The sequence below is a fragment of the Anabrus simplex genome, chromosome 1, assembly GCF_040414725.1.
Source record: "Anabrus simplex isolate iqAnaSimp1 chromosome 1, ASM4041472v1, whole genome shotgun sequence".
Classification (NCBI taxonomy): Eukaryota; Metazoa; Arthropoda; class Insecta; order Orthoptera; family Tettigoniidae; genus Anabrus; species Anabrus simplex.
In genome coordinates this window covers 1,589,030,192-1,589,054,101 of record NC_090265.1, presented here as the reverse complement: position 1 = coordinate 1,589,054,101, position 23,910 = coordinate 1,589,030,192, and the positions used below count along the sequence as shown (strand labels likewise).

General features: G+C 39.9%; 1 protein-coding gene across 3 annotated transcripts in view; it reads right to left on the bottom strand.

The window, feature by feature from the left end:
• Sec31 (secretory 31) overlaps positions 1 to 21,237 on the bottom strand; it is a 386,738-nt gene extending 365,501 nt beyond the window's left edge. For 2 of the 3 annotated variants that reach the window (XM_067138230.2, XM_067138232.2), the window contains exons 1-3: positions 21,106 to 21,237; positions 3,515 to 3,733; positions 3,219 to 3,411 (exon numbers count right to left, since the gene is read on the bottom strand). In XM_067138230.2, the coding sequence (XP_066994331.2) occupies positions 3,219 to 3,411; positions 3,515 to 3,717 (396 nt within the window). In that variant the 5' untranslated portion in view covers positions 3,718 to 3,733; positions 21,106 to 21,237. The other variant, XM_067138231.2, reaches the window with a different exon arrangement.
• Between the last annotated feature and the right edge of the window lie 2,673 nt (positions 21,238 to 23,910).

The following is a 23,910-nucleotide window of genomic DNA, read 5'->3' as shown; positions in this document are numbered from 1 at the left end:
TTTATGTTTCGTAGATCTAGAGAAAGCATATGACAGGGTACCGAGGGAAAAGATGTTCGCTATACTGGGGTACTATGGAATTAAAGGTAGATTATTAAAATCAATCAAAGGTATTTATGTTGACAATTGGGCTTCAGTGAGAATTGATGGTAGAATGAGTTCTTGGTTCAGGGTGCTTACAGGGGTTAGACAAGGCTGTAATCTTTCACCTTTGCTCTTTGTAGTTTACATGGATCATATGCTGAAAGGTATAAAATGGCAGGGAGGGATTCAGTTAGGTGGAAATGTAGTAAGCAGCCTGGCCTATGCTGACGACTTGGTCTTAATGGCAGACTGTGCCGAAAGCCTGCAGTCTAACATCTTGGAACTTGAAAATAGGTGCAATGAGTATGGTATGAAAATTAGCCTCTCGAAGACTAAATTGATGTCAGTAGATAAGAAATCCAACAGAATTGAATGTCAGATTGGTGATACAAAGCTAGAACAGGTCGATAATTTCAAGTATTTAGGTTGTGTGTTTTCCCAGGATGGAAATATAGTAAGTGAGATTGAATCAAGGTGTAGTAAAGCTAATGCAGTGAGCTCGCAGTTGCGATCAGCAGTATTCTGTAAGAAGGAAGTCAGCTCCCAGACGAAACTATCTTTACATCGGTCTGTTTTCAGACCAACTTTGCTTTATGGGAGCGAAAGCTGGGTGGACTCAGGATATCTTATTCATAAGTTAGAAGTAACAGACATGAAAGTAGCAAGAATGATTGCTGGTACAAACAGGTGGGAACAATGGCAGGAGGGAACTCGGAATGAGGAGATAAAGGCTAATTTAGGAATGAACTCGATGGATGAAGCTGTACGCATAAACCGGCTTCGGTGGTGGGGTCATGTGAGGCGAATGGAGGAGGATAGGTTACCTAGGAGAATAATGGACTCTGTTATGGAGGGTAAGAGAAGTAGAGGGAGACCAAGACGACGATGGTTAGACTCTGTTTCTAACGATTTACAGATAAGAGGTATAGAACTAAATGAGGCCACAACACTAGTTGCAAATCGAGGATTGTGGCGACGTTTAGTAAATTCTCAGAGGCTTGCAGACTGAACGCTGAAAGGCATAACAGTCTATAATGATAATGTATGTGTATGTATGTATTACTGACTGCCTTCGTAGAAACCAGCATGGCAAGGTTATTACATTTAGTGTGTAAGATGTATGAGACAGGAGAAGTGCCATCCGATTTTCAGCAGAATGTTGTTATACCTATTCCCAAGAAAGCCGGTGCTGACAAGTGTGAAAACCACTGCACCATTAGTATCTCACACCTGCAAAATTTTAACACGTATTATTTACAGAAGAATAGAAAGACAAGTTGAAACTGAGTTGGGAGAAGATCACTTTGGCTTCAGAAGAAATGTAGGAACAAGAGTAGTAATCCTGACTTTGCGTCTGATCTTAGAGGATCGAATTAAGAAGGACAAGCCCACATACATGGCATTCGTAGATCTCGAAAAGGCATTCGATAATGTTGATTGGACCAAGCTATTTGAGATTCTGAAGGTGATCAGGATCAGATACCGAGAACAAAGAATTATCTACAATCTGTATAAAAATCAGTCTGCAGTGATAAGAAACTAGTGTTTTGAAAAAGCAGCAGCACTCCAGAAAGGAATGAAGCAAGGTTGCAATTTGTCCTCCCTACTTTTCAATGTGTATATAGAACAGGCAGTAAAGGAAATCAAACAGGAATTTGGGAAAGGAATCACAATGCAAGGGGAGAAAATCAAAACCCTGAGATTTGCTGATGATGGTGTTATTTTATCTGAGACTGCAGAAATCTGGAGAAATTGCCAAATGGTATGGACAGAGTCTTCGGTAAGGAGTACAAGATGAAAATAAATAAGTCCAAAACAAAAGTAATGGAGTGCAGTTGAACAAGTCAGGTAATACAGGAAATATTAATTAGGAAATGAAGTCTTAAAGGAAGTAGTTGAATACTGTTACTTAGGCAGTAAAATAACTAACAATGGCAGAAGTAAGGACGACATAAAATGCAGACTAGCACAAGCAAAGAAGGCCTTTATTAAGAAAAGAAATTTGCTCACTTCAAATACTGACAAAGGAATCAGAAATATGTTTTTGAAGACTTTCGTCTGGAGCGTGGCATTGTATGGAAGTGAATCATGGATAATAACTAGCTCAGAAAGAAAGAGAATAGAAGCTTTTCAAATGTGGTCTTACAGAAGAATGCTGAAGGTGAGATGGGTAGGTTGAATCACGAATGAAGAGATGCTGAATGGAATTGGTGGGAGGAGATCGATTTGGCTAAATTTGACGAGAAGAAGTTACAATGATAGGACATATATTAAGACACCCAGGACTTAGGCAGTTGTTTTTTGAAGGAAGTGTAGGCAGTAAGAATGGTAGGGGTAGACCAAGGTATGAATATGACAAGCAGATTAGAGCAGATGTAGGATGCAGCAGTTACGTAGAAATACAAAGGTTAACACACGATAGGGTGGCATGAAGAGCTGCATCAAACCAGTCTAGTACCTGACAACTCAACAACAACAACATGGGAATCAAAAACTATATCATCCCATGGCCAGGCAGGCATCAATTTTTTAAAATGAGACAAAGTCTCTCATAGTGTATTGGCGCTGCCGGTGGCTCCAAGTGGCCTACGCAGTGGTCTCCACCGTATGCACTAGCCATGTTTCTTGGCAGGTGTGCTGTTTACCAATTGATGAGCCCAACCTAGCACACTGGGGCAAAACGCTGGCAACCAAGGATGAGTTAGCTGGAAAATTTATAATGTCCAATAACGGACCAACTATGTTGGTATTATAAGTGGTATGTTCTGAGCTGTCAGTGGAGAGATGGTGTGGAATGACATTAGTAGACAAATAAGTTTGAGTGGTGTTTTTAAAAGTAGGAAAGAACACATTATGAAGATAAAGCTGGATTTCAAGAGGAAAATTTGGGACAAATATTTGTTTATAGAAGAGGAGTTAGGGATTGGAATAATTTACCAAAGAAAATGTTCAATAAATTTCCAAATTCTTTGCAATTATTTAAGAAAAGACTAAGTAAAAAACAGACAGGGAATCTGCCACCTGGGTGACTGCCCTAAACAATATTATGGACATTTTTATTTCAGTAAGATATACTCATACTATTTCTGGAGGTCCTTACTGAATTTCAGAAACACACAGGATAATTAATCTACCTGATAAGGATTGAAATCCAGAGCATGAACAGGTCCAGTATGTTTCTCCTGGGAGACAATAAGTCCTTCCTCTCCAGCAAGTAATTTGGCAGCACTGTAGAGTTGAATCCGTCCACCATCACAGCCTCCTACAATGACTCCAGCACCTTTCTCAGATTCAGCTCCCAACTGGCCCCAAGCAATCTTATGAAACCTATATAAAAACATGTATCAAAGATTTAATTTCATTAGAAAAATAACAAATTTACACTTGCTAGCAAATAAAATCAATACGACAATGAACTTCAATCACAAACCTATAGTCACTTGGTGCAGAAGCTCGCAAATCCATATCAATCCCAGGTTCTGTAAGGTTCAATGCATACAGCTCCATAGCAGCAGAGGTGCTGAAGGAAGCATCTAACTGCTGTGCAGCTGTCCCAGCAGCCAGCAGGATCGGATGCATGGATGCTGGAGACCATGCTATGTTCACTGTACGATCTAATTCCTTCACTTTCATCTTTAGTTTTGGATTCCTGCACAATTAAACATGTACAATACAAAAACTAACACCAAAATACATTATAAGTTAACTTGTTCAGAATTTAGTCTAGTGGCCCAAAAAAGATGTAAACATTTATATGCTCTAAATTTCATGATTTCTCACACCAAAGAGTGGTGTCTTTAGACTATATCTTGACCAGTCTACTGTCCCTGGTGCAATCTTACAATGAAAGATATTTCTGCAATTCTTGCTTTTTCCTCAGAGCAAGTAAAACTTCAACGGGACAAAAGTCCTCATCCCTAACAAGAGATACCCTTCAACACCTGCTCCCTCTACCCTTCAAGTTAACATCCCATTCATCCGATCACTGTATTTCAAGATAACCATAAATGGTAACTTGAAAAAACCACACAATAAGCATTATAGACAACGATGTAAAAACTCATTTTTTTGCTATTTGCTTTACGCCGAACCAACACAGATGGGTCTTATGGCGACGATGGGACAGGAAAGGCCTAAGAGTTGGAAGGAAGCGGCTATGGCCTTTATTAAGGGCATTTGCCTGGTGTGAAAATGGGAAACCACGGAAAACCATCTTCAGGGCTGCCGATAGTGGGATTCGAACCCACTATCTCCCAGATGCAAGCTTACAGCCGCATGACTCTGACTGCATGGCCAACTCGTTGCTAAAAAGCATATCCCAAGACGATAAAGGAGAGCATATATCCCTGGAGTCAAAAATGTAAAATTATATGAGGAATATAAACTTAACAGTGATCCTGAAATTGCAGATGAACTGTTACAGTCTTTAGATAACAGCTAGAAAAGTCCAGTCTAATGGAAAATAAGAACTTTCAACATTCCAGTAGAAAAGCATGGTCACTTTTAAGGAAATTTGATAGTAGCACTCCAAAATTCAGCATTAAGAGTGCTAAAATGAAGCCACATGAAGTGGCAAACAGATTAGTTTTACAAGAACACCGTTCTGTACTGTGAAGAAATATACAAAAAAGATTCGGCTAGAACTAAAACCCAGGATAGCCCAGGCTGATACAGCTTCTCAGTTTTCCACTGATTTTTCTACTGCTGAGATCTCAATTGCACTAAAAAGAAATTAAAGCAGGAAAAGCAGCTGGGCTGGAGAGCATTTATCCAGAATTTCTATTACATTATGGCACTCAAACAATCAAATGGAAATCCACAGCCTATTTCCAATCATTCGAGCACGTCAGGAATGGAATGAATGAAGCCCCCATCTACCGGCGAGGATAGGAATTTTGCTGGCTGCCGAAGCCTGTTGCACTCCTCTGGGGCAATGATTAAGGACTGACAGATGAAATGAAATGATAGTGGAGAGTGTTGCTGGAATGAAAGATGACAGGGAAAACCGGAGTACCCGGAGAAAAACCTGTCCCGCCTCCGCTATGTCCAGCACAAATCTCACATGGAGTGACCGGGATTTGAACCACGGAACCCAGCGGTGAGAGGCCAATGCGCTGCCGCCTGAGCTATGGAGGCTTAAAAACAATCGAAGGTTTGCCAAATTTTATAGCAATATTTTACACTATGGACAACTACCACCTATACTCAAAAGAACTAAAATAGTGACAATTCTTAAACCTGAGAAAAGCAAAAATAGTGTGGAAGATTACAGGCCTATTGTACTTCTGAGTGTCTGTTACAAGCTACTGGAAAGATTAATATATAACAGAATCTTAGTCATAATTCTAGAACATATACCAACTGAGCAGGCTGGCTTCAGACCAAGTCGCAAATGTACTGATACACAGAGAGGATTTCAAGATCAAAAGACTGTTGCTGTGTTTGTGGATCTGAAATCAACATATGACTCAGTTTGGCAAAAAGGAATGATCCTCAAATTCCTGAAGATAATACATTGTATCATACTCACCACTCTGCTGAACAACATGTTTGCCAAAAAAAGATTGAAGCGCACCTACATGGCAACATAAGTAGGTCTTACAAACTGCATGATGAACTACCACAGGGATCAGTATTAGATCCATGGCTCTTCAATATATACACAGCAGATCTTCCTCCCACTAATGCTAAGAAGTTTATACACGCCAATGACCTTGCCTTGAAAGCCCAATCTGATGATTTTGTTGCAGCTGAATCTGTACTCACTGAAGATCCCTCCAGAATCGATAAATTCTTCAAAATTTGGCAACTAATACCAAACTTAGCCAAAATAGAGGTCAGCTGCTTTCATCTGAGCAATAGGCTAGCCAACTACACTGATGTGAAAAACTTAAAGATGAGATAGATAAAGCAACATATCAACTACTCAGTGGAAATGAATGAAAGTGCGGTAACATGTTGCCAAAGGTCTCTCATACGTGAATAGAAATTTGGCGTGAGGTCAGCGCAACTATTGCGCCACATGGGTCTGGCCCCACAAAACAAGACAGTTGAAGGAACGGGACAAGACAGTGCGAGTCAATCACTGAGCTGTTTCTGTGCACTGTGGTGGTGGTTTTCATTACAACATGGCCTGGAGAGAACATTCGGATGACTTCTATTTTTTTGCTAGTTGCTTTACGTCGCACCAACACAGATAGGTCTTATAGCGACGATGGGACAGGGCAAACCTACAATCTCCCGAATACTGGATATAGCTGAGACGGGCAACGCGTACCCAGCGGCATTCAAAGAGTTCGGCAAACGTTTGATCTCCCTGGCCACTCACTTGCCTAGCAGGGGGTGATTTATGAAGACAGTGGGCTTTAAAACGGAAGTTCTCATTCCCCTTCAGAAATCCTCACAGCTCTGTTGCCAATGCACCTCTTGTTAAATAGACGTCAGTCTCTTATTTCAGCTCAGACAATTCACAGTTGCTTTGTTCGCTGTTTGAAAGTTTTGGATTATTTCTTTGCTTCATTAATTAATATTTGGGAAGTGTGTTGCTTTTCACTTCACTTCATGCAGTAATGTGGAGACCGTGGGAATCACACCTAGAAATTAAACAACTGGGGAGAATGACCAGTACCTCACCCAGGTGGCCTCACCTGCTATGCTGAACAGGGGCCTTGGTGGGGTATGGGAAGATTGGAAGGGATAGGCAAGGAAGAGGGAAGGAAGTGGCCGTGGCCCTAAGTGAGGTACCATCCCGGCATTTGCCTGGAGAAGAGGGAAAACACGGAAAACCACTTCCAGGATGGCTGAGGTGGGAATCGAACCCACCTCCACTCAGTTGACCTCCCAAGGCTGAGTGGACCCCGTTCCAGCCCTCGTACCACTTTTCAAATTTCATGGCAGAGCCGGGAATCGAATGCGGGCCTCCCGGTGTGGCAGCTAATCACACTAACCACTACACTATACAGGCAGACAATTATTATTATTATTATTATTATTATTATTATTATTATTATTATTATTATTATTCCAGTCCCTAGTTCGTGATTTTACTTTTCCTTTGTCGGGTGAGTTGGCCGTGCGGTTAAGGGCGCACAGCTGTGAGCTTGCATCGGGGAGATAATGCGTTCAAGCCCCACTGTCGGCAGCTCTGAAGATGGTTCTCCGTGGTTTCCCATTTTCACACCAAGCAAATGCTGGGGAAGTACCTTAATTAAGGCTACGGGCACTTCCTTCCCACTCCTAGGCCTTTCCTAGCCCATCGTCGCCATAACGCCTATCTGTGACGGTGCGACATAAAACAAATAGTAAATAATTTACTTTTCCTTTCTTTACTGAAAGCGAGACAGTGATATTGGCAGCATAAAAATGAATATTTTAATAGGCCTACTTTGGTATCAATTTAAGTTTAGTCTTTGTCAAGTTTATTTGCCAATTCCTTCTTCCTGTTTTTTCTTTCTTTCAACATCTGCGACCACCGCACGTGTTAACCACAAAACAAATTATTCTGCGATATCGGTTTGTGCTGTGGTTCATGATCAAGTTTTTATATTTATATTTTGACTTTAGAATAAATTAAATGTTACTACTGTATGTTTAAATAATCAACGCAAAATATGACAACCTTGCTTTTGACAGCGCTCACTTGCCTTTTAAACGACATACGCCCCTTGTGTCCAGAGGAAAGAAACCGACTGACAACCCTCATTATCACTAGGGCGGGCAGACTGACAAACCTCATTATTACCAGGGTGGGCCAAGTTTTGAGATCAGAGGATACCGCGTGGGTATGCGTTGAGCGTCAGGACTATACTGGCCGCACTGCAGCTATCGAGCTCGGTCGGATGACTTCACACAGGGAAGAATCATCAGGAAACTGGAAGAAGGACAAAGTGTGACGAGTGTAGCCCACGAGTTTGGTATTGTTCACAGCATTATTTCACGTTGACAGCATTATTTCACATGCACAGAGAGCATTCTGAACCACAGGTAATGCTGCCCGAAGGAGAGGAGGGGGTCGACCATGGTCAACTACAGCAACAGATGACTGCTACATTGTGCAACAGACAAGAAGAGACTCAAGTCAAACAGCGGATGCAATTGCAACCACATTTAACAGAACAGCAAGGCACCCAATCTCACGCTCCACAGTGGCACGGCAACTGGATGGGGGTGGTCTGTTTGCCCGACAACCATTAATGATAATGTTACTGGCTTTACGTCCCACTATCTACTTTTTCGGTTTTTGGAGAGGCCGAGGTACCGGAATTTTGTCCTCCATGAGTTCTTTTACATGCCAGTAAATTTGCTGACACGAGGCTGACGTATTTGAGCACCTTCAAATACCAATGGGCTGAACCAGGATTTTCACACTTCAATATGTATCCTTAATTCATTTCTTGCTATACTACGTTAAGGAATCAATACAAAATAAGACCAAAATTTTCTGTACAGTACAATTTAATTTTGGCAAGTTAATTAACTCTCCTACTTTCCTCTTCTAATGTTGTTGTTGTTGTTATTGGGTGAAAAAAATTAGTAAGAAAAGGATGAATATCTAAAAGAAAACAGAAAAATATCCACCATGATCAGAGTGTCCTTATCCAAGGATTACCACTGAGATACAGACACTACTGATTAATTCAAAAGAATACCTACAAATCAAGAGAAAAAGTTGGATCAAAGAGAATAGATACTTCTAAGAAGAGTAGTGCGCTGTCCCATTACCAAAATTTCACTTGGGAAACTTAAAAAAAGAAAAGAAAAAAAAAAGAAGTATACAGCTAATGAATCCTAATTTGCAGATCATAATTTTCTAAGCAGGAAACACATTACAAAACGTCAGCACGGCACAACGCAGCACAGCCTTAATGCTTCTGAAGGAAAGCAGTGGAAAGTAACCCATTATGAACACTCAGCGCAGTTCAGCACAAGAATGGAAAAGATGGAATCCCTCTACGAGAATTAAAACCAGTCTGTCTATTCGGCTCCACTGGCCAGAGTGACTGCAGCTAGACATCTGTTTTAACTTGTTTTAACTGAGCTAAGTATTTCACATTGCTGTTTTTCTTCTTCCGTGAGTGTTCGAGTGAACAGTTGAAAAATGTCAATAACATAGCACTCCAAACTCACGGTGTCTTGAAAAAAATACAGGACCTATTATACGTTTTGCACTAATCATGCACCTTACCCTGACCTTTTCAGTGTGCAAAAGAACTTTGTGAATTGCATGAAGATTTTCACTGTACAAATACTGACTATTCTGACCATTCATATAACCACTCAGATGAAACCAAGCTTCAACATATAAAAAGAAAGGTGGGATCCACAATTTCATCATGTATGGACATATGATGATGATGATGATGATGATTATTGTTGTTTAAAGAGGGCTAATAGCTAGGTCATCGGTCCCTAATGGTACGAGGTGCAACAAAATGAAACGATGAAAAAATGACCATGAATACAAAACAATCAGTGGATCCTATTCAAAATGCCTTATTTTCTGAGATAATGCTTGTTGTCCAAAGGGGTCCAAAATCCAGGTCACCAGCCCTTCATAATGGTACTAAACACTGGTAAAGCAGAGCCACGGTGTTCCTCCTATAGTGATGCTAATCACAGGTAACCGGGCCATGGTACATCACACATAAGGGTACTACTCACAAGCAACACAGACCCATAGTGTTCCCCTCATGGTGGTACTAATCACAGGGAACAGACCCATGGTATGTCACACATAAGGGTACTACTCACAAGCAACGCAGACCCATGGTGTTCCTCACATAGTGGAACTTAATTACGAGCACCAGCTAGATCCGTGGAGTTCCTTACATAGTGGTACTAATCATACGTAATGTAGACCCATGGTGTATCACACATTTTATGGTACCACCCACAGGCAGACCCATGGTGTTCCTCACACAATGGTACTTATCACAGACAACGTAGACCCAAGGTGTTCCTCATTTAGTGGTACTACTCATAGGTAACATGACCCATTCTGAACACAGTGGAACCAACATATTCAAACGCAGCGCTCAGCACCTACTCCCACTAGACACTGGTCTGTGCAGCAGAGCGCCCACTCCCCCGCCTCAGTGGGATGTACATGATGGTACTAATCATAGGCAACACCCAGACCCATCATGTTCCTCACATAATGGTCCTGCTCCTAGGTAACGTAGACACATGGTGGTCCTCACGTAATGGCACTAATCACAAGTAGTCTCATGGCTCTAAGTCCATCATCCCTTGGTCGCCTCTTTACGCCAGGCAGGGGATACGATGGGGGTATACTTCATCTCCGTCCCCCACCCAGAGGGGGTGTATGGATTGTAAAACTTAAGAGCACCAATACAGGTCAGTAGTATGATGTAATTTACGAGCCACAGATATTTTGTACAGGCAAAACTTGATCATTTTAAGACCTTATAAAAGGAGAACCTACAAACATGCCCCATTCTTGGGAGAGCTCATTTAGGATACCACTTCCTCCTATTGGAAGCAGTGTCTGTTTTTCCCCACTTCTTAAAAACTGCATCACAGTATTTTCCGATGGTCAAGGAACCTCATTATATATAAGGACAGTAAAATTTACACTAACCTTTTCCATACAACTTATTTAATGCACTGGCTGCTGAAGCGGTACATTATACTGCTGAGTGAGTTTCTACTGAGGCCACGGGGAGTACAAAGTACCGCTGACAGGTGTTGTTATATGACTTTCCCTGCTGAACCAGCGGACCGCTGAGTTGTTCACTTCACTATGCTAGTGTACCATTACTTGCAGTAAATTCTGATGTGCTTGGTTTCCAAATGATAGTTTTTACTTTTTATTAGTGCTATTTACTACCAGTTTAACCATGCACTTTGGTGTACCAGCTTAGCTAATTCGCAAGCTCAGGGTTTGGGAGATAGTGGAATTTTAGTTCTACTATCGGGGAAATGGTTAATGGTTTTCTGTGGTTTCCAATTTTTACTCCATGCTTATGCTTACCTTATCAATATACCACACCGATTCCTTCCAAATCCTTGCAACCACACCTATTTCTCTTAGTTGAAACCTGACAATTAACCCAATAAATTAAGCATAAACATGAACATATTTGCATATATACTTACCTCCACCTTTTTTTTCACTACTGGTGTTAGAAACAATGTCAGTGACCACCACGATATATTCCAAATTCAATTTGGTGAAACATTTTGTCTTGTAAAAGGTAATAGATCAGCTTGAAATGGACACTACTTACCAGAATTTTCAGACTGAAGGACTAGGGTAATTATCCTCCAAGTTCAGGGAGAAAACAGCTTTGTTTTTTTTTATAACTAAAGGCTCTCATAACCAGTATAATAATACAGAAATATCTTCCAAGTATTTCATACACCCTACTGTAGAACAATGGATTGTAGAGTTACGGTAAGCACTAATAAACAAATCACGGTACAATCCGTTGGCTATTATGAGTACTATCAAGCAACACAAGTTTTTAGTACTGCTAGATTGTACCACTCTGGCCAGCTAACCGAAACCACACAGTGAACTTCTCTGTGGGGCCACAGCGGTACTTTCGGTCCTAGGAATTTTTATTCTATTTTGTACATATAGTGTACAATTAAGTGAAATATCTCGTCAAATACTGTTTTACTTCTGCACAGTACTGCTACATGTCAGGTCTATCCCAGCCTGGCGTCATCTGCCAGACAGCTTAGGCCAGGCCCGGAGGAGCATGCATGTCACTAAGTTCTGAACACCCTGCATATTTTAGCAAGCATGCTAACAAATATTTCATTTATTATAATAAGGTGTAAGAGTCCTCTATAACTATAATATGGTGGCTTGACCTCATTTTTTGGATAGAGAATATTTACTGTTGTATGCAAATGTTTTTTTTCATCGATGAATGAATCCCATCAAAAAAGTGTGGAGTCAACTTAAGGGGATAAAATATGTAATTAATAAAACTTTTACCCTTGTTGTTAAGATTATTATTGGAATAATAGAACTGAAGGGGAAGAAAAGAATATGCAGGAAATAAAAGACATTATTGAACGAGTGGTAATCAATGGGAATGGTTCTTCTCATACTAACGATGTCATTATGGGATCAAGTATCTTTCAACCAGTGACTAATTCATGAGCATGGCATACTCACTTTCATGGATGTCTTCAATAATTGTTTATGATTTATATGACTGATGTATCTGATTTAATAAGTAATATCTTCCCCCACCCATTCAGCATTTTAATGTGGGCTGTTGGAAATCTATTTTTTTTAAATGTAAGATCTGTTCCTTTCACATTAAAATATTTACAGACTTTTGGAATTTACGAACATGTGTATGAGGTCATTTCGGTTGATATTTTGAAGCAGATAGTAATATCCATCTGGGGGGACTTGCTTACATCACCTCCTAGATTCAGTATCAATCAATCAATCAATCAATCAATCAATCAATCACCACTGATCTCCATTTAGGGCAATTGCCCAGGTGGCAGATTCCCTATCTGTTGTTTTGCTAGTCTTCTTAAATAATTGCAAAGAAATTGGAAATTTATTGAACATCTCCCTTGGTAAGTTATTCCAATCCCTAACTCCTCCTCCTATAAATGAATATTTGCCCCAATTTATCCTCTTAAATTCCAACTATCTTAATATTGTAAACTTTCCTACTTTTAAGGACACCACTCAAACTTATTCATCTACTAATGTCATTGCACACCATCCCTCCACTGACAGCTCGGAACATGCCACTTATCATATAGATGTTGATTCCCATAGGAAACAGGAAATATTTAACCCGTATGAGTAAATTTATAATACCAATTTAGTTGGTCCGTTATTGGACATTATAAATTGTCCAGCTAACTTATTCCTGGTTGCCAGCATTTCGCCCCAGTGTGCGAAGTTGGGCTCATCAGTTGGTAAAGAGCACACCTACCAAGACACATGGCTAGTGCATAGTGTTGTGCCATTGCATTTTCTGCCACGTTAATAAATATCACCAAGTTAAATTAACAAATTATGCGAGATGAAATTTATGTAAACCGAACACTGATTCGGAAGTCCACAGGGGAAAAATAGAGCATGATCACTAAGGCAGTGAAGGAAAAGATCATTTAAAAAAATATATATATACAGTAGAGTCTCGATTATCCGACGTAAACGGGACCTGGAGTACGTCGGATCACCGAAAATGTCGGATAATACAGAATAACTCTGAAAATGAACTGAAACTAACAGGAAGGCTATACTCTAGTACTAAAACAAGGACATGTTTTACGGTACTCTATTTATTGAATTATCAATTCAATTGTACAGTGCATGGAGTATTGAACGAAAACATTCCAGATGTCTTACAAAAAGAAACTTTTCTCCACAGATATTAAGCTTCCTAATGCCGTACCGCTTTTTCCACCGATCAAGCCACCCAGCACTGGCAGGAAAATTAGGGTCCCCTTCATTAAACTCCTTCTGGAAATACACAGCCTTTTCCTGCAGAATGGGGCCAGATATTGGCAGGCCCTTTTCCCGGTGTTGAGATAACCAAAGAAATAGTGCTTCACTTACTTTTTCGTACTCACATTTTTCATTTCTTCTCTGCTCTGGTAGAGCAACACTTTTCAATTTCTTCCCTCTGTTATTTTCCAGTCTCCCACTGTAACACATCCAACACCATAATCTGAAGCCACATTTTGAAGAATTTCCCCTTTGTCCAGTCTCTTTAATGCACTCAACTTGTCTTCCATAGAAACAATCACTTTGTTCCATTTACTCGCTATATTCACAGAGGATATGAAAATTATAACATCCGCACCCAACCAATACTACAATGAAAAATGACTTAAGACTCACTGCATCTGTCCTTGAGAAAAAACTGTCCTACCGCCAGCGGTCAGGCCAGTGCTTGTCCCATGGTCGCACCCTCCGCAGCGGGTGTGCCTGAATTTAGTCTCCACCAAAAGTTCAAATGAAGTCTACCAGTGTCGGATAACACGGAATGTCGGATAAGCGAAGGTCGGATGAGCGAGGCTCTACTGTATATTATTATCACAAATTACTGCCGAAAAAAATTAAATAGAGGACAAGGTCGTCAATTGCAGCTAATCGCAAGGAAGTAAAGTAAATATATATAGATATTCTTCAAATGAGAGAAGAAAATAGAAAGCACATAAGAACGTTATATAGCGTATTTAAAGAAACAGTGTTCTTGCGTAAAAAAGAGAAAAACTCAGTAAACGAAGCAAGTTGTCAAACGAGGACCAAAGTAGCGATTACCAGCAGACGATAAATTCAGGAAGGGAGAAAAATAAGGAAAATAAAACGGTAGAAAATGAGCAGATTATCTGAATTCTTCTTTCATATAAATAGAACAGAGACTGAAGCAGTATTGAAGCTAACATAATATAATTGAAAGCAGTCTTATTGGATATCAAAATAAGAAGAGCAATTATAGACTGTAAAATTACTGGAAATATTGATATGAACTCTCACATCTCATATTTGTATTCTGTAAAGCTAAGCTCAAGCATGAAGACTGACATGATGTACAACTAGATCTGCAGTGGGCAGTCTTGGAGATGAATGTGACACGGAGGATCCAGCCTACTTGATGTGGAACGGGAGACCAGCTGATCTATGGTTTCCAATCGGTCGAGTGCAGCAGTCTTAGATTGGATGGCTGAGGAATAGTCCTGAACCGGAGAATAAGCTAAGTTTTCCTAAATTACAGTTCTTAATTAAATTGATGCAAAACAATGTGTAGAGATTATAGCCTAAGGTATGTACCTATAATATTAATATAATCAGTGAAATGCAACCTCAAAATCTAGCTCTCATGATTAAGATATGTTAGGATCGATATACATTGATTGGAATAATTGACAGTGTGTATAAACGAGAATATGATGCTGGTAATCTTGCTACTGATATCAGAGATGAGTACAGTTTACTACTACAGGGAAAGATCATATGTTGAGAAGTGGATATCACGAATGGGTCAAGTAACCTAACATGTTGAAAATCATTGTGATATGGTTAGGTAGAGATATGCAGTAGGCATGTGTTATTTCTTGTCAATGCAGAAACAGGAAGGAGTATCATAGTATACTAGGAAGTTATATATCGTTAGGAGGAAGTAATATGTGATCCAGTGAAGTGAAGATTAGTGTTATTTGAATAAAATATGTCATGGGAAATGTATCTACAAGAAAAGACTATGATGTTTACGAAGAATGGCTACGATAAGAAGGTATTATGGTCAAATTAAATGAGCTACGTGTTATATTGAAAGAAATAAGAAAACGTCGAAGTGAACTGAATTGAAGAAGGCATAGAAGAGATGGAATAAATGTGAAATATAGGCCTATGTCTGCCTGCTGTCATTTCTTGATGGATACAGTACTTTTGCATCCATCTCTTGGCACAGGCCAGAGTAAAGTGTAGCTTCCACCGAAGTCCCAGTCTCATCCATGGCTGTGACAATATGGAAGTTGCTGGGGTATGGGTAGTGCCGAGTAATGACATTCAGAGCACGACTAGTGCATCTGAGTGTTATGAAAGGTGCTGCTCATAGGGTCAGTCGTGCTGCAATAGTACTTTATGACCCAGTGAGGAAAGCAATGGCAAACTACCTCACTCCTCATCTTGCCTAGTATGCCTCATTTTGGTGCTGCCGTTGGTTTTGGGGGTTTTCTTATAACCGCATAACCTTTGGTGGTGCTATTTGAGGATCCAACCAGCCTCTGGGCTGATGACCTAACAGACAGACAGGCCTATGTAATTTAAGACTGGATCTTGTACAGGAAGCACTGTCATGAAAAGAAATCTCATTGAGGGAGTAAATAAATATTAATGTAGGCAATCTAACCAAGACTGGTGAATGTGAAGCCAAGTAGATCTCAATATAACCATATGTTTGAAAATGAAGTTATTATGTCAGGAGTTACCCTTAATAAACATCCCATATATGCATTTCACAAGGTAATATGCAGAGTATGATGTTGAAATGATCAATATTGATATCCATAGTTATAATTAAGCAGTCCAATGTAATTACATTGTTAGTAGAGCATGTATTCTTAAACGAGAGCTGTAATTAATTAAGAATGGATATAATTAGAATTCAGTTATAGATGTTCATTTTCAGTGGTTATGACATATGATTGAAATATTTAAATGCAGTACGATTAGACCAGTAGATGCCAGAATTTTGCCTGGCAGGAAAACTTAGCATATCATTCAAAGGTAATCAGAATAAATAACCACATTAGGAGAACAATTTAGTGGTCAGAAATAATTTTAAATGTTGAAAGATAGTAAATATATGGTAATTAAGATTGTTTCATCAGATATCAGCATGTCTGTGGACATTATTTGGAAGAAAAGACTTCAGTTGTCAGAATGAGAAATCATATTACAAGGTTAACTCATATCAAGCAAGAGGTGATCATGATTAGAAAACAGAGCTGTAAATAGAAATACTCCCATGTAATTTATTTGGATTGTATGAATTAAGAAATGAAGCATTATTCTAATTTTCTCTCTTTCCAAAACTTTATTATTGTTTAATAAACCGTATACTTAAGATTAACTATGTGCAGTATAAATATTCATAGGTAGGAATTGTACAATAGTTTACTGGTAAATGTGACGCGATACTTGTCTTTCCAAATCATTAAATCAAGTGCGTTGGGTGGAGACGTCCATCTGAGGAAATAATAGGTTACAATTTTTAGAAGCACTGCACCACTCTTCAGGATCCACGTTAAACAAATAATTACTATAAATATACCCTGAGATCATGAGTTGTCAGAGAATTTTAATGCATTACAAACTATCATTCTCATTTTTGATCCATATTGAAAACAGCGATCTCACTTATTTTACAAAAGGAGTACATTTATTGTTCCACCTATTCAATACAATACATTATAGGACATTATAAATAGTGCATTGTCACTGCCAGTGGCTCCAAGTTGCCTACGCAGTGGCCTCCACGGTATGCACTAGCCATGCGTCTTGGTAGGTGTGCTATTTAACAACTGATGAGCCCAACTTAGCACCCTGAGGCGAAACACTGGCAATCAGGAATGAATTAGCTGGAAAATTTATAATGTCCAATAACGGACCAACTATATTGGTATTGAAATTTCAGAGGTGCCAACTTTGTAGTGGATTACCAGTAATCGCCCTCTGCCCCCAAGAAAATTTTCGAGGCAAGTCCAAATCATACTCCTTCCTTCTTGATAATGACACCCCTTTTGCCCTTCCCTCTAGCAACCTATCCAAAAGTATATCATATTACACAATAACATTTGCACGCAACCTGTTCGTTCTGTAATAAAACATTCCTTGTAGCTTGTTTCTCACGCAGCAGCTGCTTTTCAGTGTAGTTTTTCTTGAAGCATCCTTCCGACTGTGATGACATTTTTGTTTTCTGAACCAAAAGCGATACCAGTGAAGATGTGCTTAATGTAGGCCTCACTTCTTTCTCAATCTTTCTATCAACTGTCAGGTACACTTAACACGGGCAAATACAACATTACTGAAGGATTTGTAGTGGAGAAGAGCAGCGCCTGAGCTCCTTCATTCACAATGTTTTACAGCGCTTATGGTTAGCAAAAGGAAGTCACAATCGAATAAGTATCGTTGCTAACTCACAAGCATTGAAATAAAGATGATTTAGGAGAAAGGCTCGAAAGGACTCAACATTTTTCCTTTTCTTTTGTTTCCGTCGAAAATTATTTTTTCGTGATAATGTCAGCTTTTCCGTAATAATTTCCCCTTTGACCGTAACTCCGTAATCGTGAGGTGAAATCCGTAATAATTACGGACAATCCATAATAGTTGGCACCTCTGAAATTTACTCATTCAGGATAAATATTTCAGGTTTCCTATGGGAATCAACATCTATATGATCTGATGACCAAGCAGGCATCAATTTTTGGAAATGAGAGAAAGTCTCTCATAGAGCATTGGCACTGCCAGTGGCTCCAAGTAGCCTACGCAGTGGCCTCCACGGTATGCACTAGCCATGCGTCTTGGTAGGTGTGCTATTTACCAACTGATGAGCCCAACTTAGCACACTGGGGCGATACGCTGGTAACTAAGAATGAGTCAACTGGAAAATTTATAATGTCCACTAACAGACCAACAATATTGGTATTATAAATTTACTCATTCGGGATAAATATTTCAGGTTCTGTATGGGAATCAATATCTACACGATCTGATGGCCAGGAAGGCATCAATTTTTTGAAATGGGACAAAGTCTCTCATAGTGCACTGGCACTGCCGGTGGCTCCAAGTAGCCTATGCAGTGGCCTCCATGGCTTCCCCAAACCAGGCAAACCCCCATCCAAACTAAGCTCCTACCGTCCCATAATCCCCATCACAGTCCTGGACAAAATCCTAGTCCGTCGTCTCCACCCCCACCTACAATCCCATCACCTACTACCCACTTCCCAGTTCGGCTTCCGTCCAAAACTCTCCAAAGAAGACCAACTCCTCTGACTCATCCAAACCACCGCCAACAATTTCAACCGAACCCGCCCCACACTCCTAATCACCTTTGATTTCCAGCTCGCTTTCGACTCCGTCTGGCACCCCGCCCTCCTATTCAAATTTAAGTTCTTTGCCCTCCCCATCTCCTACGTCCGCTTCACCTCTTCCTACCTCTCGAATCACTCAACCCAAATCTCCATCAACACCCAACTTTCCCCCTCACACTAGGCGTCCTGCAAGGATCATCCCTTTCCCCACTCCTATTTATCCTATTCGTGGCTGACATCCCCCAACCACCTCCTCCCGTCCAACTCCTACAGTTCGCTGACGATACAGCCATCCTAGCACCCCTACATGCAGTCCAAGCCATCAACCGTTCCGTCCAACCCTACCTAAACAACTTCCTATCCTGGTGCGACTCGTGGCACCTAAAACAAAATCCCGAGAAGACCCAGTCCATCCTCTTTCAACGTGGACGGGGTAAAACCAGTGTATTCCGCAATCAAGATAACCTCCAGATCCGCAGATCCCCTATCCAAACCTCACCCACCCTAAAATACCTAGGCATCCTATTCAACCAACACCTCACCTTCCGCCCCCCACTTCCAATACCTTAAAACCAAGACTGCCACCCGAGCCTGGTTAGTGTGCCGCCTAGCCAGGACCCGGTGGGGTCTCAAATCCTCACTGCTCCTTCACACCTACAAAATTATCCTTCATACAACCCCAAATTACCTATGGCCTCATCATCTGGGCGGCCGCTGCCAACTCCCACCCGAACCTGTACCGCCCCCTACTATCCATCGAACGCCGCACAGCCCATCACGTACTCCGACTCCCTTTCCGGTACCCCACGGCTGACCTTCGACATATTCCCCTTCCCACCCCTTAACTCCTGCGTCCTCACACTGGTAAGAGTCGATTGTCACTGACTTTCAAGATTTACCATAGCATGTACATGAAAATAAATTGCCTCATTATTTAACAATGCCAACTGTCAGCCATGAAAAAAGGAAGACAAATGTGACAGCAAGGAGAAAGGGGAAAATAGCGATGAGCAATGGAAATAGAAAAGCCATTAACTGATTCTCAATTCAATTTCATCACAGTTTTTTTAAAGAACTCCATCGTTCCCAGAACAGGTTCTAGATTTTTAAACATACAAAACAAAGTTTATAACAACAACAAAAAACTAAAATAGCATTTAAGAGTACCTATAAGTAAACTGGCTACAATCATAACAATAAGTCTATTTCGTAATGAAATCATAGAGATACCAAGAGCCATTAGAAAATATCTCGCCGGGCTGAGTGGCTCAGACGGTTAAGGCGCTGGCCTTCTAACCCCAACTTGGTAGGTTCGATCCTGGCTCAGTCCGGTGGTATTTGAAGGTGCTCAAATACGACAGCCCCGTGTCGGTAGATTTACTGGCACGTAAAAGAACTCCTGCGGGACTAAATTCCGGAACCTCGGCGTCTCCGAAGACCTTAAAAAGTAGTTAGTGGGACGTAAAACAAATAACATTATTATTATTATTAGAAAATATCCTCACTTCTATATACATTGTAAAATAGACTTTAAGTGGGCAGTACCATGTCATACAGGCCTAAATATTTTTACTCCATATTCTTAATTTATCTACTAATCTACCAGTGGGCTCACAGCTTGTGAGGCACGAGTGAAAATCATAGTTCCCAAGATTAGCCCGACATTGCTTCTATGTATTTTCTCTCCCAATTGCAGCAGGTGTATCTGATTTGTAAAGGATAGATTGTCTTTCATTTTCCCAAATTTAACCAACCTTCCTTTTGTTTAAGTCTCATCTTTCAAGAAAGCTCATATTGTTCCTTGTTCACTGATAAGGTTAATGACTCCACAGTTATAATTCCTCTTTTAACTAACTCCATATTAAGACATCCATATTTGAAAGATCTAAAACTGGGGATATGAACTGAAATGATTCCTACTATTTCCAACAACTGAATAGTCATGAAACAATATACGACAGATACAATGACTGCTATATCAAATCAATAAGAAATAATTTCTAATATGGACCAACAAATTAAAATCTATCAATTTACAGTAAACTTAACTACGAATTTTCGAAATAACATGCATGGATATAACTTATAGGAGTTCAAAATCCATATGATATCGATCAAGAATTCTGAATAAGTAAACATCTCCTCAATAACAAGTAGCAACACCACTGCATCAAAAATTATCCTAACCTTCAAATTGACGTCACAGCAACAGGAACGACAGCTGGCCCAGTATCTGCAATTATTCACGAGCCATTCAAATTTAGAAATACAATCTTTCAACAGATAAGTACCGCCTCCAGTAAGCTATTTAATTAACCTCAATTATGTTTTTATTTTCTTCTTCTTGTAACACCGTCACATTCGTAGTCTGAATTCTTGAATGTCTCACTGCCCACCAAATTTCATACTCGTAAGCACTGAGATTCATACACCCTAAAGCCACTCGTTAGAACTACTATCATTATTATTTACCTTGAATAATTTAAGAAACGTCAGCTACTTCACACCTTCAAATCAGAACATCAACTTCACTACGGCTTCAAAGCATTTAAAGCATAATCGTCAACACTTCCAACGTGGCGTTTAGCAATTGTCAAAGCAAAGATTATAGTTTGGAGAAAAGCACCACTCCCACTTTTTGTATTATGACAAGCGATGGTTGCTGGCTGAACGTTCAGACGGCCACGAAATTAAAATAATTCCGGTACTGGATTATTTGGTCGCGCGTCATAGAGTTGTACTTGAATTAAAAATCTCTAAGATAAATATAAGTACAAGGTTTTTTTTTTGTTTTTTTTAATATAATACTGTGCGTGTTGCTAATATCACTATGCGTTTTAGAGGTCATTCACACACATTCAGTAATGATCCTTCATTTCTATGACGTAACTGGGAGACTCCAGAAAACACTCGCCTGATTAGGATATTAATACTAATATTGTATATCTTTACAATTTGTTTTACGTCGCACCGACAGAGATGGGTCTCATGGTGACGTTGGGACAGGAAAGGGATAGGAGTGGGAAGCCCCAACATTTACGTACCGGTAGTGTGAAAATGGGAAACCACGGAAAACCATCTTCAGTGCTGCCGACAGTGTCGAACCCACTGTATCTCCCGATAATAGTATATAATAATATATAATTATAGTAATATCATGGCTGAATGGTCAGCGTATTGGCCTTCAGTTCAGAAGATCCCGGGCTTCTGATTAATTCTTCTGGCTCGGGGACTGGGTGTGTGTGTCCGTCCCATCATATTCAGACAACATACCACACTACCAACCACTACAGAAACACGCAATAGTGATTACATCCCTCCATATAGGGTTGGCGTCAGGAAGGGTATCCGGCCGTAAAACAGGGCCAAAACCACATTTGCGCCGCAGTTCGCAACCACGAACCCACAGGTGTAGGAAAATCGGTAGCAAAAGAAGAAGAAGATAATAATATAATATACATTATCTTTATCATTATTATTATTATTATTATTATTATTATTATTATTATTATTATTATTATTATTATTATTATTATTACATTAGTTATGCCTCTCCCTACGTTGAAAATGCCGCCGCATCTTCCGACTGTTGTGCTATCTACGAAAAACTCCGGGGTCTATACCATATCCAAGAAGTTCTAAGTATTCTGACTAGATGCCTCTAGTAGTGACTTTCTAGTGCTCCCTACAGAGAATACGTGCTACTCTGCGAGATATCACACGGCCGACTGGATACCTCGCTGCGCTCCAGCTATATAGCTAGAGCGACGCATCAAGTCGGCCGTGGATATCACAAGATATTCATTGCCAGCGCACCTAGCGGGATTGCCATGAAACTGAGTATAGTAGTACACGGTAGTACACTATACTCTATGAATTATGCCAAAAGTGTCAGGTTCGAAGTCTTGTTTAATTATCTACTGGTTACAGGAGTTACTCCAATTCACATCAGATGGTAAAATTATATTCTGTGACGTTTGCAGCAAAGAGGTACCGGTAAATGAAACTTGTTTTATATTTCCCCTTAAGGAAATCAATTATCAGTTTAGCAAAATAAACATGGTGGGCCGATGAGCTTAGATGTTAGGCCCCTTTAAACAACAAGCATCATCATCATCATCATCATCAAATAAACATGGTATTTTAATTGGTGGCTATCAAAATGCGTAAAACTGAAGCTGCATAAAAATGTTTTAGAACATTTTTCAGAGTCCATTTGAAGCAGATAAAATAACGTTTAAGCACCTAAAAATCCGAGTGCTAATAACCACTATTGCATATTTCTGTGGTGGTTGGAAGTGCATCGTGATTTTTTAATATGAAGAGAGACGTGTTAGAACACAAACACCCAGTCTCCGAGACAGAATAATTAATTAGACGTGAATAAAATACCCTATCCGGCCGGAATCGAATCCAGTACCTTCTGAACCGAATGCCTCTACCCTGACCATTAAGCCAAGGATTCGGACAAAACGATTATATTATTGACTTTCATTATTTCTATCTGTTACCGTAGTTTGGTGGACCAGCAGAGGTGAAAGAAGGTGCCGGGATGAATGGGTCTAACTACAAAGTCAAAGTTAACTTACAATTTTAACAAAGGTTATATTTTCAGAAGAAGCAACAAAATTATAACAACTTTTCTCTTGGTGAAATAACAATTTGGAAACAAGACTTAGAAAGATCCAAGATTTCAGAATTTTAACACTCTTGAGCTACAAGCTCTAGTATTATAATTTTGAGGTACTAGCTCAACTTTTAGAGGCGAGCACAAATTGTTCAAAGGGCAGAAAGCCCCTAATCCCTGGAGCACTTGCTCCCAACTTCAAATATCAAGCCTCCCAGAGGCAGAGTTACCACACTAGAAAAGAGCTGACACGCTCTCAGCTTTTTAAGCCTATTTAAGGCAATACCAGAAACTTACAATTATTTGCCATCCAGGCACAACTTACAAAAAATAAACACGGGTATCTTGTACTCAACCTACTGGGCCTAATCACAAAAGGACAGGTTAAGTAAATGGCCCGAAACACCAAATAGAATGGAAGCGTGTACTTGCACTCCTAAATATGCATTCTTAAATCCTAAAAGGCACTAGGCCGATGAAACAGGGGGTATTCCCAAACTATGGGGGTGACTCGTATAAGAATAATTTAATACATTACGGAAAAGAAGAAAACCATTTACAAAACGTAGTCACCTCAAACCAATGTGAAGGGGAGCTCGAGAAGGTAAATCACTCTATCCCCGAATTCCAGTTACAGATTTTATGAAATT